The following is a 19,098-nucleotide window of genomic DNA, read 5'->3' on the forward strand; positions in this document are numbered from 1 at the left end:
CCACTCTGACTACCTAGGAAGACCAAAGAACAATTCTCCTATTCAGATAATCAAACTGGAGACATGTTTATTGCTACAATGTGCAAGAGAAGCCAGTCTTTAAATATATGTAGTTCTCATCCCCAGAAGAAAGGCAGTTTTTTTCATGAGAGAGGCTCCTTGGGTGCATCAAGTCACCTGCAAAGCACGAGGATTTGAAGTGGCCCCCTTACTTCACATGTATATTGACAAACATGTCCTCTGCTACAAGACCTCCAGTACCACGGCAAGACACACTGCTTTTAGTTTATCAAGCTCATTTGCTGCCGTGAGAAGTTTATTAGATGGGGGCATGAAGAGACACTGCTGGTAGTGTCCACACTGTTAAACACAAACTTCCCAAGTTAAGAGGCACAGCTGCTTTCCAAGGAACAGCCAATAGTCAGTAAAATAAGGAACAAACCTACAGCTAGTAAACACGTGGTGCTATGCTGCTTTTTTGTTGCTCCGACAGCTGTATGTAATCATCACAGCTGTGCATGGTATTCAAACAGAATCTGAGTAAGCAGAGAATAGACATTGTTCCCTACCTAAAGGAAACACAGAGCTGCACAAAGATGAGCAGAGTGGAGGGTTAGACTGCCAGAGCAGAACAGTAGTAAGTAAGTAATATGACAAGAATAGTATAAAGAGGGTGGTTTGCAAATACAGGTTCAAGATATTTGAAATTATATGAATTATAGAGTGAACAATACCATGAAGGTAAAGTTTTGCCAATAGTTTGTATGGATATAGTGGGCCTCTCCTTAACACAAAAGTACTTCAGTCCTTTAATAATCTTTGTTGTCTTTGTTCTGGACTCGCTCCAGTATGTCCATGTCTTTCTTGTACTATGGGCTCAAAACTGGATTCAGCATTCCAGACATGCTGAATCCAGAGGAATGATCATTTTCTTTCAAATGCTGGCAGTGTTCTTCCTAGTGCAGCCCACAATGCTGTGGGCCTTTTTCTTCATAAGGGCATATTGCTGGTAGATGACAAGCTTCTTGTTCCCAAAGACCCCGAGGCCCTTCATTGCCAAGCTATTCTCCAGAACCCAGAATGTACTGGTGGCTCGAATTATACTTATCCCAGTGTAAGACTTCGCATCTCCCATTGTTGGAGCTCTATGAGATTTCCTTCTGCCCAATTCTCCAGCCTACCAAGGTCCCTCTCAGTGGTAACACAGCCCTCTTATGTAATAGTCACTCCTCCTGGTTTTGTATAATATGTGAATTTGCTGTAGCAGCACTCTGCTCCACCATCCAGGTTGTTAATGAAGAACCTCAACAGTAGTGGCCCCACTGTCATGTCCTGAAGTATAATGCTGGTGAACTTGCTTCCAGCTTGATTTTGTGCCACATACCACAACCTCTGGACCTGATTGTTCAGATAATCTTCAATTCACCTCATGATCCATTTATTTCTCCCATACTTTGTCAGCTTGTCTTGTTAGAATATTGTGAAAGACAGCATTAAAACCCTATCACAGCCAAGGTAAACAATGTCTCATTGCTCTGTATTCATGTAGCAGGCAAGGCAACTCACTGTGGAAGGTTATCAAGTTGGTTAAGCATGACTTTCCCTCCGTAAGTGCATGGTGGCTATTCCGATGACTTTTTGTCCTTCCTGAGATTGGAAATGGTATCCAGGATTAGTTGCTCCATCATCTTCCCAGGGGCTCACTTGAAGCTGGTTGGCCTGTTGTTGCTCTGCTGATGTTCTTTCTTGACTTTCTGGAAGACAGGTGTGACACTTGCTCTCTTCCAGTCTTGAGGGACATTCCCAGTTGCCATGGCCTTTCAAAGACTATCAAGGGTGGACTCCCAAAGACATCAGTCAGCTTTGTCATTGGTGGAGTATGTAAGGCCTATTTGCTCCTTAAACTGGTCCTTCTCCACCCAGGGAAAGTTTCTTTGCTCCAGACAATTTTTCTGGCTCAGCCTATTTGTCTGGTACAGAGTCTTGAGATTTTTGAAAGTTAGGGTAGTTTTATTTCAACAGACCTAATAAGGTGCTCCAAATGTACTCATAATCCAAGGTGTAGAGTTTGATTTAGGTGCATACAAATCCAGTGTAGAGATAGGTGTCTTTCTGATAGTTGAAACAGTAGTATGTGGCTCCCCATGGATCATTACTTCCTCAGAAACAAAAGAAAAACTAGAACTAGGTTTTTAATGCCTTGCCATTTGTTTTCTTAAGAGCATCAGCTTTGCTAAAAGGAGCCAGAAGAAGTGCACAGGAAAAACTTTTATAGCATGTTGCATTTCCATAACGATGGTGAAGTCAACATTTTTGTGGTGTTCTGAGAGGTGTATGAAATAAGGAAGAATGTGCTTGAAGGGTTCCTTTTCATTCTTGGTACAAAACTCATTAATTGTCAGGAAGAAAAAGCCCTATGTAGGGGCAGAAGAAAAAAGTACCTATTTGCAGGTAATTCTGGAACACATTTTCAAGCCAAGTAATTGATTCTCCTTTTCAGGGTAAAGGCTTATTGCCAAAAACAAATAAACAACAACAACAAAAAAAAAAACCACAAAAAAACCAAACAACAACAACAACAACAACAACAACAACAACAACAACAACAACAACAACAAAAAACAACCCTAGTTACTATGTAGAACTGCAGAACTACTGAAGCCTGCAAGAAGAAGCCTCAAATTCCTACCTTATTAAATTTGCTTAATCTACTCTTGTCTGGCATCCATGCCAACAAAGTAGATGATTGATGTCATTGTGAGGCCACTCAATCATCTTTGAAATGCAAGTTAGGAGAATTCCTTAAGCCTGAATAAGGGTAATTACCATCAATCTCTTAAAGAACAAGTTCACAGAAAAACATTTTGAATTCCTCACTAGTGAAAGATTAAATAGAATCTCTGATTCCACAAAGCAATGACATGTTGGTTTGACTTCGCAGTTTCTTGTTGTTGTAGAATGTGCTACATGTGAAGTTCTTACATCCACAGGAAGACTTGTCAGCCTACCTGACAGAACTGTCCTGAGAGAAAAATTTATTTTCCACAGATGATAGCTTCCTAGCCTGTCTGACCAAACTGATTGCAACTATGTAGGCAATAAGCATCTTTCTGTCCTATAATCTCACCCTAATTCTCTCTGACATAACTAAAGAGACCTATTTAATTTACAGCAGGAATTGTAAATTCCCCCACCATCAGAAGTATTCAGTGAAAAATTTTACTTCCGTAGTATACTTGAAAATGTATTCAGTAAATTAGTTTCCAGTCAAGTTTTCTGGACAATCTGTATTACATTTTTGTTCTACAGTTTGGATTCCCAAGGCTACTTCACAATACATTGTCTTAGTATTTTAGCGTCACTTCTGAATGTGGAACTTCTGCAGTTCCTAAGGTAGTAAAACTAGTTGAAATATTAGCAAATAATCTACCACTTCTTTCATGTATTACAGTCCTGTCAGCTTCCTTAGAAACAATGAAGCAGTGGCCTTTTCTGTGTTTGATTTACAGACACAAAAGTATTCCATGAGGTGCAGAATTAGTATTTTAACTTGCCCAAACCCAACACAGGTCACAAAAAGTTGAGAAGAACCTGACTGCATAAAAAAGACTCCAGCAAAGAAGTATAAATAAAAGTAACTCTTCAATTATATTTCTTCTGTAAACTGCTTTTCAAAGTGTGGGGTTTTTTTGGTTTTGTTCATTAGTTTGCTTGTTTGTTTTTAATGGTTTAATTGAACCTTAAATTAATGACAGACACCATATAGGGATTGTTGAAGCACATATTGAGTAGAAATCACAATTTACTGCAAACTGTTGCAAGGTAAGGAAATTAAGAAGGCTCTGGTAGAAGGGAAAAGCCATTCTTTATTGACAGAGGGGTTTTTTTACCTTTTTCATAAATTTTTAGAAGAACTTTGAAAGGTAGTTTGACTATATGGAAAACTGGTTAGTCAAGAGCTTTTGAAGCTCTTTTGAAGCTCCTGGATCTGCCAAAATCTTCTAATTTCCCTCCTAACACAGCAACAGGCTTAAGACTGAATTCCATACAGAAGGTGAGGTATTGCACCACTTTTCCCTGTTTAAGTGTCAAAGTAATCTACATTCTGAACACATAGAAAGCACCCATTCAGCTGCCTTATCACAAAATACATTAACTTGACTTTTTTCCCCTGGGTAATCAAGGCAGTAGCATCTAAGTGAATGCTTATTTTTCCAGTCACAGCTCAGTTTTCTTTCTAATACTTGGAAGTGCTAGAGATGTATCTCTTTGCAACAGCATACCTGGGCTCTGATCTGCTGGAGGAAAGCAACTGGATTCAGTTGCAAGATGTGCCTCTTACAGTGGGAACTTGTGACTGGCATGTACAAACCAGCTGAGAATGGGTTTGGCTATGACCTCAGCCCACAGATTGTAGTGATGAGCAGGTCAGTGATGAGCGATGTCATCCAGGCAGGCCAGGAGGCTGAGATGTAGACTGGCACTCCTACAGCACCACTGAGGCAGGACTGACAGTCCCAAGCTAAGCTGACAAACAAACATTCTGTTTATTCTCACTGTTTTGTGTGTCACGGGTTTCTGCATCACACACTTTTCAACTGTGCCTCTGACAACAGATGTATTATTTCTGTCCTTACGCCTTTTACAATTGCATGGAGGCTTCTTAAAGTAATAATTTACATTTACATACCTCCCAGAAAAGTGAGAGTATTAGTCCTCTCCCTCTCTGCCCTCAATGTACAGAGTGTACTCTCCTCCCTCCTCTGCTCCTGCAGAGTAGAACTGAAGTACAACCAGATTAGACTGGATGGTGTCTACTTCTTCCAAATGTCAATTCAGAGATGCCAAAGATCAGGTATTTTATACAGGTGTGTTAGTTCAGCACATTTCTCATACTGATTTGTAGCTGTAAGAATTCAACAGATCTGTAAACTAAACAATAATGCCTTAAATAAGCCAGCTGTAAGAATTCAGATTGACAATTAGATATGAAAAGCTTATTTTAGTGATTAACCCAGTATCATCCACCAATTTGATAGAAAAAAAAACAACACATCAGAACTGGCTGATTTAGGGACCAGCTTTCTCTTCCCTAAAGCTTTGGTCACTGTTTCCCTGCTGTCTCATAAAACACAAGATATATAGACTAGGACAATCACCTCCAGTACGTCTGGTACAGTCTGGTGAGTGAGCTATTTTACTGACTGTTCAGTTCAATGTTTAAATATGCTGAAAGAGGCAAAAAAGATGACTGAAAAATCTCACAACTAGCAGCCTCTATCATTTGAGGGTTGTATAGCCCTAAACATGTGCTTGTGTCATAGCCCTGATCATGTGTCTTGTCAAGTCAAAAACTGCAAGCCAGTGCACCCCAGTAATACACACAGGGTTGGAACATACAGATCTCTGTCCCTTCAGCTCAGGAAATAACTGAAAGAGAGAAGACAGTTGTGCAAAAGGAGGGAGAAAATATACTCTAGGTAGGTGTCTAGCTAAATTCTAAATCTTTACCAATTTTGAATATGTCCTAATGGATTATGGTCCTTTGCTAGTGATATTTTAGGGGAAAAAAGATGATGTTTAATATCATCTGCCTTCTTCTCATGCAGACCCCTTATTTATAGCCCCATTTGTCTCATATTACTCATAGCACTAGAGAAAGGCTCTGATTTTCATGACTCAGTCCCCTCAGCTGCTATTTCCAGCAGCATTTCTCATTAAACCAGTATCCTTCAAGTTCCCAACTTTCAGTCCAGCTCCCAACTTTCAGTCCAGCTTCTTATGCTCCTCAGATTTTTGGGCTTCACAGCATTCTCAGCAATCCACTGGCCCAGTATCAGCCAGCATCACTTTATTCTGTCATTCTTCCTTAGTTTCCTTATATCTTTTCCCTTCTGAATCCCTTCCTGCCTCTGCAACCCTTAATGACTGTTTGTCAGTAAGAGTTGTCTCCTTCACATCATCCCAGTCACCCCTCTCAAATATTGTATGCAATCTCCCACTTCTTCCTGTGAAAGTTGTTTAAAGTTACTTAAACTCCACAAGGTCTGGTGAAAGGACAAGTCAATCCATTACTGTAATTTACTAAACTATTAGCACATCTGGATGCATTTCCAGTACACAGGCTTGTTCTCAAAGTTGCATAAGAAAGTTGGTCAGAACAAAAGGGAAACATGCTGGTCTTTTCAGCTTGTCAGAACTTGTGTGGAAACTAAATTCAAATGTCAGGCTGAAATAAAGACAATCTGCAGAAATCGAATTCTTGCTGTCACCATAAGGAGTTGTACTGCCTGTCACCTATGGCCTGGATAGCCCAATAAAAAAATTATACTGTCATTGCTAGTAAGACAACTAATGCTAGCATTGCAAGGCCACAAGAACTGGTGGGCTGTTAGTTTTGTTATTAGTTTGAGTGAATTTACTCAGTGCAAACTGAAGTTGAGTACCAGGTGTCTTTTGTTATGATGTAGATTTTAAGTGTGGGATAATACCAGAGACCTTGAAAATACGTGCACAGGCTAAAAACAGAGGCCATGAGGCTATAAACATCTCACTGGCAATCTGGTTCTTGACAATTATAATCTTAAATGCTGAGAACACTTCTTTAGACAAGATAACAAGGAGGATGAGGAAGCAATCAAACAACAAGTGCATGTAGTTTATGCATTGCTTATGAATAAAACAAATAGATTATGTGGCCCAGAATTGCAGAGTATACCATCCAAGGAAATGAGACCAGAGAATTAAAATTCACTGACAAAGTCAAGTTTTTTGAAATGTACTGGATCTTGATATTTGAAAGGAATTGCTGCTGGCAAATGGTTGTCATCACTGTATTATCATGGAATTTTCTTCCTAAAAACTATATCAAAGCTGCAAGCACATAATCTGTTTCAAGGACCAAGGCTCTTCAAATATCTTTTACCATGCCAGTCAAGTTTTATGTCTGTACAGAAGTCTGTGTCTGAGTACATAAACTACATGCACTTGTTGTGTCAAGTTCTGTAATTCCTGAATTAAGCATACTGCATGTATATTCAGTTTGCCTAGTGTGATAACTATCAGTGTGACAACCATCACACTGACAAGCAGTCAGTGATATGGTCAAGCAATTGCACTAAACAATCATAGTAGGCCCCTTCCAGCTGGAAGTATTCCATTGTATTCTCTGTATGCTTCTCATTATTGTCTGTAAATATATCCATCAAAACCTCAGTGTGAGTTGGCTCTCCCACTGCAATAAAAGACAAACCTGCAGCAGAATCAGGGTGTTAGACATCACACAGGAACAGAGTTTCACAGAATACAACGTTGGAATTATTGTGGCCAGACCTTTATTATGAAGTGTAAGGGAGTGCAGAACTGCCTAGGTTGGAATAGTATACAGTTTCTGTACTATTATGATTTGTTTCTTACTTTAGTGCTTTACATTAGAAATATTTATGTATGTATATATATATATCTCACTGTGTGTCATCTTACCTTCCATTCTACTGCTTTAATACTGAAATAATTAAAAGCACAGGGGCTCAATCTTCTGTCATTTTTTGGCTATAATATGCAAAATGTTATTATGTCATTGCAAAATTATTCCGGAAGTTAATTACTTGTGTTCTGGAGGTATTTTTTCCCTGCTTCTTCACCTGATGACTGAATGAGGAACTTGCCCCAGGAAACAAGGGTGTGTTGTTCTGTGGAACTGGTGGTAAATGTTTATGCAGGAAGAACCTAGAGCACCTAAGGAGCTACAAGAACGAACTGGGCTTTTGACCTCAAGCCATGTAGTTTAGTTGGAGAAATGTCTCATTGTAGGTGGTATATTACAGTGTAAACTAAATTTCAGTGAAACGTAGCACATTAGAAGCCTGCTTCAGGTACTACAATTAAGAAACACTTAAGGAGCTGCTTTTTCAATCAGCAAACTTTTGGGGTAAACATCATTATAATTATTCTCAGTGTTTGAATGCATGCAGTATTAAGGTTACATTCACAAGTTGTTTTGCATAGCCAATACTGAGTATCAGGTGTTTTCATAAACCGTTAATTTTTAGTACCCTAAAGTTCAACAGACTACAGTATGGCTTTCAACTCTGTGTAATTCCTGAAATTATACTGCTTTAGCCCATATGGGGTACATCAGTAATATCTGCAGAATAGTTTTAACCTTCTATTTTTTTCTCTGGAAAATTTTCATAAAAACATAAAGTATGTATTAACCATTGCATAAATGCAACCTTTTTTATAGGGACTGTATTTTACTCAGATCTCTTTCTGTAACAGTCATTCAGCACCCCTAAAAAAGCCTGCATTTGTATCCACCTGTGACTGTATTCTCTGCATTTGTATCCACCTGTGACTGTAGTCAATGTAATTGACCAGTAGAAATGGTTAGTGTGAGTTCTGTTGTCAGGAAACTTCCTCGTCTATCAGACAGCCTCAGGCAATTGACCTGTTTCTAGAGAACTAGCTGGTTTTATACAGATACACATATATTATATGGTCTGCAATGCTTGGTCACGCAAAGAGGAAAAATTTGTATTTATATGGTGTTCTCACCAAAATTTACAAAATTCAATCCTCTGTAAAAGACAACATCCTTTTCAAGAGCCACTGGCATATTGCAGTGTATCACTCATCAAGGCCATTTCTGATTTTAAATTGAGGTGATTTCTTAGGCAATCTCTCATGTAGTACTGCACAGCTTAGAGTCCGCTGGTTTGTGTTTAATCAGTCACTGCAGTTTGTCAGAAGGATGCAGTTCTCCTTGGAGGTCGATACCGGCAAAAAGAATTACTGTACTCTAACTGTGGTACTAACATTGTGTGTCAATGAGACTCAACTCTGCTTCATATCCCTCACCAAAACAAACCAGATAAAACAAACTAAAAACCACCAGACTTGTACCATAAAATCATAACAATTGAAATTATTGATTTTCAGTTCCATTAAAAACCTCACAGACAGGCCCAGAATGTCACAAGCATATCTGCATGTCAGTCAGAGAAGGATTTTGGAGTAAAATAACCTCAGAAGTGCCTTGGCCATTGCTTCACGTTTTACTATTTATTTCCATATATCATGGAAATTCTCTCTGAACCAAGTCTCTACAACTCCTGAAAGGAGGGCGTAGTGAGGTGGAGGTCGGTGTCTCCTGCCGGGCCCGCAGTGAGAGGACAAGAGGAAATGGCCTTACGGTGAGACAGGGGAGATTCAGATTAGGTATTAGAAAGAAAAAAAAAAAAAAAAAAAAGTCACTGTCAGGGTGGTCAGGCACTGGAATGGGTTTCCCGGGAGGGATGGAGTCACCATCCCTGTTAGATTTTAAGGGTCGCTTGGGTGGTGCACCCAGCTGGTGTGTTTCCCGGGAGCCGCTGCCGCACGCCGCTGCCCCTGTCCCTGCGGGCACCGCTCCGCGGCGGGCGCCGGCCGGGAAGCGCTGAGGGCGCGGTGCCGCGGCGTCCCCTGCCGGCCGGGAGGTGGCCCTGGGAGAGGGAGTCCGCGCCCGCCGGCGGCGCCGATTGGCGCGCCTGGGAGAAGGCGCGGCCGGACCGGGAATGGCGGCGCCGATTGGTGCGGCTTGGAGAAGGCGCGGCTTGGAGAAGGCGCGGCCGGACCGGGAATGGCGGCGCCGATTGGTGCGGCTGGGAAGAGGCGCGGCGGGGCCGGGAGCGGCGGCGCAGTCGCGGGCGGGCCGTGGGGCTGGCGCCATCTCGCCATGGCTCGCGAGTTCGAACTGTGCCCCGGGCGGCGCGTCGGCGGCGACCAGCCCTGCTTCATCATCGCCGAGATCGGGCAGAACCATCAGGGCGACCTGGACATCGCCAAGCGCATGATCCGCATGGTCAAGGTGCGCGCCGGGGGGAGGCGGGTGAGCGAGAGCGCCGGGGCGCGGCCTGGGTTTATTCCAAACACAGATTGCCTGCAGGGAGACCCTTGCATTTGACTTTGATGAAGGGTCTGGAGTGCTTGTCCAGTGAGGAGCGGCCGAGGGAGCTGTGGTTGTTCAGCCTGGAGAAAAGGAGGCTCAGGGGTGACATCACCTCTTTCTACAACTTCCTGAGAGGAGCTTGTGGCCAGGTGGGGGTCGGCCTCTTCTGCCAGGCAGCCAGTGACAGGATGAGCTTGACGTGGCCTCAAGCTGTGCCACAGAGGTTAAGGCTGGACATCAGGAAGAACTTCTTCACAGAAAGGCCGAACAGATATCGGAATGGGCTGCCCGGGGAGGTGGTGGAGTCGCTGTCCGTGGAGGTGTTTGAGGAAAGACTGGACGTGGCACTTGGTGCTGTGGTCTGTTTGACAAGGTGGTGTTCGGTCACCTCGAGGACTCGATGATCTCAGAGGTCTTTTCTAACTAATTCATTCTGTGATCTCGTGTCATGGCTGCAGCCCCGCAGCTGGGGCATGAGCTTACAGGGAATTTAGGAAGTATCAGGCAACTGCTGAACCATCACTAATGAACCTCCAGTTTGACTTGGTTGACATCAGCGCTTTATTGCAGTAAAACTCGTGTAAAACAGTAAGACAGCCAAACTGCTTTCAGATTTGATGTTATATGTATTAGGTAGAAAACCACACCACATCACAGCTCAGGGAATGGTGTATTCAGTTATGTGACTGGGGTGAAAGTGGAGACTGCTCTAATGAGAATTTGTCTTCACTGTGTGACTTCAAATGAATTATTTTATCAAATGAATTATTATTCCCGGAGGTGTTCCAGAGCGTCTGGTGCTAGTGATGTGATCTAGGGATAACTGTGGTGATGCTGGGTGGATGGTTGGACTGGATGGTCTTAAAAGTTTCTTCCAGCCTTGATGATTCTATGAATTTTAGATTCATACTCCTTGTTCTACAGAATCCTGTGTCCTGTTTTAATGTAACATTATCAGGGACAGCTAATCTGGGAGAAACACCACAGAAGTCAACTCTTCGAATAAGCAACATTCATAGCTAAGTAGTTTGTATGTTTAATATGATTTCTCTGAATTGCTGCTCTGCTAAGTGTGCTTAGAAATAAAAGGGACTTTGAAATAAAAGGGTTCATGCATGTGTAGGTCCACCGTCACTCTGTGTTCATTACCCCTTCTGTGATTGCTGTGATGATAATGTGAAAACTGCACAACAGATGAGCCCATCAGTTACTCACTCCTTGCATTCAGAGTTAGGCCAGTGCAGGTTCACTTGCATTTCCACTCAGTGTGCACCAGCTTGTTTTGCAGGACTGTGGAGCAGACTGTGCTAAGTTCCAGAAGAGTGAACTGGAGTACAAATTCAACAAGAAAGCCTTAGAAAGGCCCTACACCTCTAAACACTCCTGGGGAAAGACTTATGGGGAGCACAAGCGCCACTTGGAGTTCAGTCATGACCAATATAGAGAGCTAAAGGAGTATGCAGAGGAGATTGGCATTTTCTTCACAGCTTCTGGCATGGATGAGGTATGTAAGCCATACTGGAATGACAAGGGGAGTCTGGTTCTTGTGTCTGTTGGGTATTACTTTGGTGTGATAGTTCTTACAGAAAAAGAATATACGGACAATCAATTTCTAACTGAGAGACCTAGAGTAATTTGCCAGTTCACCTGGGTCTCTACAATGGTTGGCTGAATGTTTTGGAGGACATGCCACATGTGTTGAGATACTTACACACAGTAAGTAATACTAGGGACAAGGCTTCATTTTGACCTTCATAAACAATTGAGACTCTGAGAGTCTAGATCAAGATTGCAATCAGACTGCTCTCCGGTGTTGTCTGGTATGTTGGTTTCAAGCATATCAAACTTCCTTCTGTTTTTAAACCAGATTCCTTTCTTGATCTAATCCCTATTATTTCCCTCTTTTGTTCCTCCTTCCTTGTTGTTTACTAGACACCTGTAGTGTTTCTAAGCATCAGAAGTGTTTATGCCCCTATTTCTGTTACTAATCTCATGAAGGGGCTCAGCACCATGTCCTGTTATTGCTGAATCATTTACTGATTTTTGCCAGTGGGCTGTTGAACAGTCAGTCATCAGCTTCACAACTCCACGAAACTCCTGCTGCTGTTCCCTCTTAAGACGTGTATACTTGTAGCTGTGGCATGCCACTTGCCTCAGAATAATGGAGTGGCAGTATTAACAAATGCAACATACAGTTGATATGTGTAAGCTGTAAAGGTCAAGTAACACTTGAACTTCAGTATAGATGAGAGACTACAGATTCATTTTTCTTTGTGGCCTGGAAAATAGACCCAAATGGAAAGAGACCCTACCAGAAGTAAGATAGCCACTCTTGCATATGGCCAGCAGAGCAATGTCCCTGGCTTTCTGGAAGTAGACATATCCAGGATAGGACAAGGATGTGATTTACTTAATGTTTTCAGGCTATCTATTCAGTGTCTCACTCTTGCAATCAGAGACAATTCCTGCTATATCAGTGTTATTTTTTATCATTTGTTTTCCCTCTTCATCTGACGATTGACAGATATTTCTGTGTATATGGCAATAACTCAGTGCCATGGATTCAGAAATAGATCTGTGAAAAGAGAGTGTGGTGATGTTTCTTTTACTGCTATCTTCACATCTAGAAGACCTGCTGAACAACATGCACTCCTTTAAGAAAGGAGTAAATGAACCCAGAGTCTTGGACTTCTATATCTGGGATCTTAAAAGATCCGTGTGCCTTTGGGGAGAAAAAAACCCCCCACATTCCTTCTTTGATGTCAAAACCTCTGGTTTCTAAAGGCTGTAGTGCAACACAGAACACCTTTTATAGGCAGCAGCTAAGATCACTTTCTCCTGCTGGGATCCCTCTTTTTCTTTGCTGTGCTCCTTTATATGTGGCTTTATCAGCTAATTAACAGAAGTGATACATGTTTGTTCCTCGTGTAATTACATTACACAACTCCTTATATTTCTGGTGGCTTTTCTGCAGTACAGGGGTTTGGAACTTAAAATATTGCATAAATTGACATAAAAACTTTTTAAGAATACAGTAACTTCTGAAAGTTTTTATACATTAACTTCTGTAAATTTAACATAATCTCTGGAAGTCCAGTTATGTCAAAGAGGTTAAATTGTGTGTTTAAGTATATGAGGAAATTATTTAAGTGATGTGTGAAATAAATAAAAAAGTCTATGAATAACTTCTTTATCTGTTCTGTTCCAGTGTGTACTGGAGACAAAGCAGGATCTCATTGAACCACTCCCTTTAATGTCATTCCTGTTATTTGAAATTACTTCCTGGTTCTTGAATCTCTTAAGGAAGAGCTGCTAATTTTTAAGAGAAATTTACCTAATGAAGAGTGGCCTTAGATGCAAGGTCTACCTGTCATATTTAATTTTTTGCCATCTCCTGAGATAAGATCTGTGCCTTTTTAATATTGTCTTTATGCACAATACATCTGAATAAACTATATTAAATAGTGAATAGAGATATGTTACACATAACGGGTACAAGAAATTTAATCGCCATCATAGTGATGGTTAAAAAATTAGACTGAGTAAGATGTGATTATCTTCGTGGACATTAGCATTCTTTCTCTAGCATTAAGGAAACAAGGAAAGAGCTGAAGAAATTAAAATGTTTGTGGGTGATTGACAGGGGGCAAAGATTTAATTTTTTTCATTATTTTCCCCGGAGGTGAATGGAGGATTTAAACACCTTTTGCCTGTGATAGATTTGGAATTTAAATTTTCTTCCATTAAAGTACTATTTTTTAAAAGGTCACTTATTTATGTAATACCTGTTTTTAGGAAGCCTCTAATAATTCTTGATTTGTCTTCAATATAGCACTCATATTTTTAGACAAAGGCAGAGTATAATTAGCATTTAAATAACCAGTTTTATAGTCTTTACTTTGGTATATTTTATTGTCTAGTATCTCTCCTAAAAGCAAACTAATTTTAGATTTCCCTTTTTGGGCACTTTTGGGTTTTTTTCCTGGTGCTTATTTAATATGCCCATACAAGTTTTCAGTATGATGAATCTATTCTGCTGTCTGTAGTTTTAAACACGCTGTGGCTTAATATTTCTGACCTGCAAGACAGGTGTGGCAGGAAAACTCTGTACATGCTTGTATTACAGTTCTTCTTCAACAGGCAGACTTCCATCTGCAGGTAGTTGCGCTCTCTGGTAGTGTTTAAAGAAAGAGAAAAAAAAAAAAAAGCAAGAATGTTGTGATACACAGGTTCATTTTCAAGCTGAGGTGCAGCTCTCTTGTACTAAGCAGCAGACTGTAAGCTGGTGAGACCAGAGACTGACTTGAGACAGTGATCCCAGTCAAAACTTTGTATTAAAATAGAAGTATAAAAGAAGGGCATCATAATTATACTCCACCTGGAGCGAAATCAAAAACTAATATTATCAAGACAGCAAATGTTACTCCAGGAGCAGTGTTCTTTATGTATAGCACTGTGTATAATACCAACCTGTTTAATTAAGCTTGGAGTTTGCTGTGTTAAAGGGTTGCTTATGTCCAAGCACAGTAGTTCTTTATCCCTTGATCCAGCTGAAGTGGAGTGTTAAAACATGATTTCTTTTCCTTGTAGATGGCTGTGGAATTTCTACATGAACTGGATGTTCCATTTTTCAAAGTAGGGTCAGGAGATACAAATAATTTTCCATATTTGGAAAAGACTGCAAAGAAAGGTAAGCATTTTCTTTGAGCCATCTTGGTGAACCTCACAATTTCTCAGTAGCTGTGTTACTACATTTTTCCTCCAGTTGATTTTTGGGAAAAAATCTGAAATTTCTTTAAATTTCAGACTTCAAAAAAAAAGTTTTACCAGGAGTTCTTTTCTAGTTTTACAGAATTAATTTACTTAAAAGAATTTATTTTAATCTTGGGTAGCTTTCTTGTAGACCTAGGACAAAACTTAAGCATATTTTCTAATGGCTAGGTCGCCCAATGGTGATTTCCAGTGGGATGCAGTCGATGAACACAATGCATCAGGTTTATCAGATTGTGAAGCCCATAAATCCAAACTTCTGCTTCCTGCAGTGCACCAGCGCATATCCGCTTCAGCCAGAGGATGTCAATCTCCGTGTTATATCGGTGAGCAAGTAATCCAGGCATGCTGTGGGTAGGGTAGCAGAGAAGGGCTCTGTCCTTTTACTGAGATACATTTCCAGGTCTTGTGCTGCAATTTGCTTCTGAGAAGTTACAAGATGTAGCACATTCCTGTAATGCACACTGAAGTAAAAATATCCTCCTTTTTTAGGAGAACTCATCTTTGAGGAATATGATAAAGGATATTGCTGGAGTATTCACAGCTCAACAGAGGAAAACACAACACGGTTATCAGGTTAACCCTGAGCCATGTTCAACCCTACTATAGTTTCCTTCATTTGAAATGTTACTTGGATATGCCAAATAGTGATGTAAGAAAGTTTTCCCAAACTGGCCAGTGTTCAAGCACTATCTTAGATCTATGCACACGTAGTATATTTTTTTTAATAGAGTGACACATGGCTGCACTTAAGTGCCTTTAGGATTTGGTGACTGTTCGCTATGTGTGGATTAAAAGGTTGCTTCAGATTTTAAGTACAATGTTGAACAAATCTGTTTTGGATACAGGTTAAGTTTAACCAATCCACTGGGTTCTTGGATAAAAACATGATACTATTACTATTGCTTACACTGATACAGGCTTTGAAGACCTTGAATAGTAGAACTGAATTAAAAGGAGAAACGTAAGTTGTAGAAGAGAACATCCTTCCTTTTTCTTGTCAGTATTGGTAATACTAGTCAAATTTGGAATGTGGTGATTGGTAATGCAGTGTGACTTGTTGAATTTAAAAGGTTGCATTCTCTGCATAACCAACTGCTTGTTTTATGGTACTGTATTTGTCCACTGCAGTTATCACTGTTAAATTTGCTTGGTTTTTGAAAATGCTATTTTGGTAATTCAGACCAACTCTATCATGATTCAAGGCATATCAGTCAGCTTTTCCTGATATTCCCATTGGCTATTCGGGGCATGAAACTGGCATAGCCATTTCAGTGGCAGCTGTTGCTATGGGTGCCAAAGTACTGGAACGCCACGTGACTCTTGACAAAACATGGAAAGGAAGTGACCACCAAGCATCTCTGGAGCCAAATGAACTGGCAGAGTTAGTGAAAGCCATCCGTACTGTGGAAAAAGCAATGGGTTCTCCAATCAAACAGCTCTTGCCCTGTGAAATGGCTTGCAGTGAAAAGGTAACTTTTGATTTTGGTTTGCGTAAGCCTAGAACTAATTTAGACCTACAGCTAATAACTCTGTATTCAGAAAAATAGTTTGCAGATTGCTTATTGCAGTAGTGTTTCTGCCTCTTCACTTAGAAAATTTTACACAGCATACTGTTGGCAGTTTTGATTATAATAGAGTTTTATGTTTATCATCCAGTGCTTAACTAAGTTGAGTAACAGCATGGAATAATTTAGGTTGGAAAAGACCCATGAGGTCATTTAGTGCAGCCTAACACTGCCAAGTCCAACCACTAATGTATGTTCCTAAGTGCCATGTCTGCACATTTTAAATAACTCTGGGGATCATGTCTCAGCTGCTTCCATGTTCTAGACTGTTTGAGTGCTTGATCACCCTTTTAGAGAAAAAAATTTTTCCAAATGTCTAGTCTAACCCTCCCCTGGCACAGCTTGAGGCCATTTTCTCTTGTTCTGTCACTTGCTGCCAGGGAGAAGAGACCACTCCCCACCTGACTACAACCTCCTTTCATGGAGTTGTAGACTGTAATAAGGTCCCCTCTGAGCTTGCTTTTCTCCAGGCTAAACACCCCCAGTTTCCTCAGCCACTTCTCGGAGGACTTGTGCTCCGGACCTTTCACCAGCTTCGTGGCCCTTCTCTGGATTCATTCCAGCACTTCAATGTCCTTCTTGTAGTCAGGGGCCCAGAAATGGACATGGGATTCAAGGTGTGGCCTCACCAGTGCCAGATACTTGGCAATAGTAATAGGAATAACATCTCTATGGTTTTATATGAGCTGCTTTTACACTAAGCTAAAATACCAGTCATCCTAATCAGATTCCCTCCACTGTGATTTTAAAAAATTCCAGTGAGCCACTGTCCAGTTTCAGAAAACATCTGCATGTTCCTGGCAGCCTAGTTAGAGTGAGAGTAACCATGCTAAATTAATCTCATTTTGGAATAAGTAATGGAGAAGGCAGTTCTACACAACCTGTTCTAAAATAACTGCAGAATATTTTTTATCCTTTAATGTTATACTAAGCTAGCAATGTATTTAACTTCAACATTGGTTTTTTTTTTTTCTCCTCCCTGTAGCTGGGAAAGTCGGTAGTGGCAAAAGTGGCAATTCCTGAAGGTGCAATATTGACACTTGACATGCTGACGGTGAAGGTGGGAGAGCCAAAGGGATTTCCCCCAGAATGCATCTTTGATCTGGTGGGCCAGAAGGTTAAAAAAAATATTGAAGAAGATGAAACCATCACTGAGCAAGTAGTGGAAAATCATGTAAAAAAAGTGAAGTGCTAAAGTAAAGCACTCCATTCCATATTTCTGTATGTCCTACCATGTAACATGTTTGAGAATAGCAGCATGGTAGATTAGAAGAAAGGGGTGTAATTATGAGAGTGCAAAGAGGTTAGAATTTTCAGGTTCTCATTAGCAGGAAATTTCAGAAGCAAGGGGATATAAATTATGAATATTTTATTAGAAACTGTATAGCATTGTGCCTAGGAAATGCCATGATCTTTTCTTCTCCATTTCACTCAACCTAGATTAATTTGGAGTTCTGCCAAATAAAGGACCACAGTCTGCTGCTTTCTTGCTTCCCTTTTCTGTTAAGAATACAGTAAATTATGAGAATTTTGTCTACACTTTGAATTGTTCTAGCCCTGTATCTTTTAATACTCCTCTCTTTTCTGCCATTTGCCTCACCCCTGTGATAGCAGGACTCTGGTTGGAGTTGAATACAGACAAGTGAAAGTTTACACCAAAGAGAAAACTACAAATGTAAACTGGATGGACTTTTTTTTTTAATATGGAAGTCTTAAAAGTGTCATGATAAAGCAGTGGGTTGCAGGAATCTGTATTCTGTGGGAACATGGGCTTCTTGAGAAAGCTAAGTTCTCAACAGACAGTACCAGGAAAGGAAGCATAGGGATATTTAGAAAGGTCCCATTTAAGGGGCAAGAGAGCCTTTTGTGGACTGGAAGGCTAAAAGGCAAGCCAAAGAGATGGAGCAGGGAAGAAAAGTAGAACTGAGATGAATGAGTGGAAATAAATTTAGCTTATGCTTCAGAAATTCTGAAAAGCATCTATTGCAAATTGAGTGAAGTCTGGAATATTAAGTCAATTCTGCAGAGCATTTGGATGCCTTTGTTGGACCTGGGGGACAGCTTCTCAGGTAGGAAGCCAAATGCTGGTGAAGTTTGAGCAGTTTGGGGTTTTTTTCTGTACTAACCAGCAAATCCTCTACATTGGGATTTTTCTCCCAGCACTGGTGTGTGAGATGGCAGAGGCTGACTGCCTGACTACATCACACCATTATGCTTCAGCATGATGGTCAGAATATGATTTGTGTGGTCTGCTCTTGCATCCCAGCTTCTCACTTTTCAAGTGAGAAATGCAATGCCATTCCTATCACCTGCTCCTTTTCCCTTTGACCAGAAGGGAGACGTATAGCAGCAGCTGCAAACCATTCTTTCTTCAACTACCTTGCTTAGCACAGAACTGCTTTGCAATAATTCATCTCCTTTTTTTTCTGTGGTGGAATCATTTACTCGTGATGGTTACTTGGAACGTGCTACCTTGGTAAAGTATCTTGAATTTGGTGGTGAGTGGTTTTGTACCTGTAAACGGTTTACTTTCAAAATGTTTACCCTTGTGCAATTCTGAGGAAACTGTATTCATATCTTTAAATGGGGAAGCAGAGGTTGAGTCATATACTTGACCAAATGTGAGCTGTGAGTGATGAAGTATGCTTGCCTTACATTAAAAAACTACTCAATTGTTAAAAGATTTTTTTTTTCATTTCAAATTTGAGAAGTAAATTTAAATTATAAAACAAGCTCTTGTTTCTGCATTTTAGCCTATGGTCAGACCTTGCCTTTGCCAGCACTGGTGATACAGGGCCTTTAGTATTTGAACACTCTAAGATTACCTGACCA

General features: G+C 40.6%; 1 protein-coding gene across 1 annotated transcript; it reads left to right on the forward strand.

Annotated features, from left to right (window-relative positions):
- Positions 1-9,640: 9,640 nt before the first annotated feature.
- Positions 9,641-18,998, forward strand: NANS (N-acetylneuraminate synthase). The gene is made up of 6 exons (XM_041402069.1): positions 9,641-9,847; positions 11,217-11,432; positions 14,519-14,618; positions 14,870-15,024; positions 15,904-16,170; positions 17,252-18,998. The coding sequence occupies exons 1-6, from the start codon at positions 9,716-9,718 to the stop codon at positions 17,459-17,461; spliced, it is 1,080 nt and encodes a 359-aa protein (XP_041258003.1). The 5' UTR covers positions 9,641-9,715; the 3' UTR covers positions 17,462-18,998.
- Positions 18,999-19,098: the final 100 nt, after the last annotated feature.

Source organism: Onychostruthus taczanowskii, unplaced genomic scaffold, assembly GCF_017590055.1.
Source record: "Onychostruthus taczanowskii isolate IOZ18803 unplaced genomic scaffold, ASM1759005v1 scaffold190, whole genome shotgun sequence".
In the NCBI taxonomy this organism is placed as follows: Eukaryota; Metazoa; Chordata; class Aves; order Passeriformes; family Passeridae; genus Onychostruthus; species Onychostruthus taczanowskii.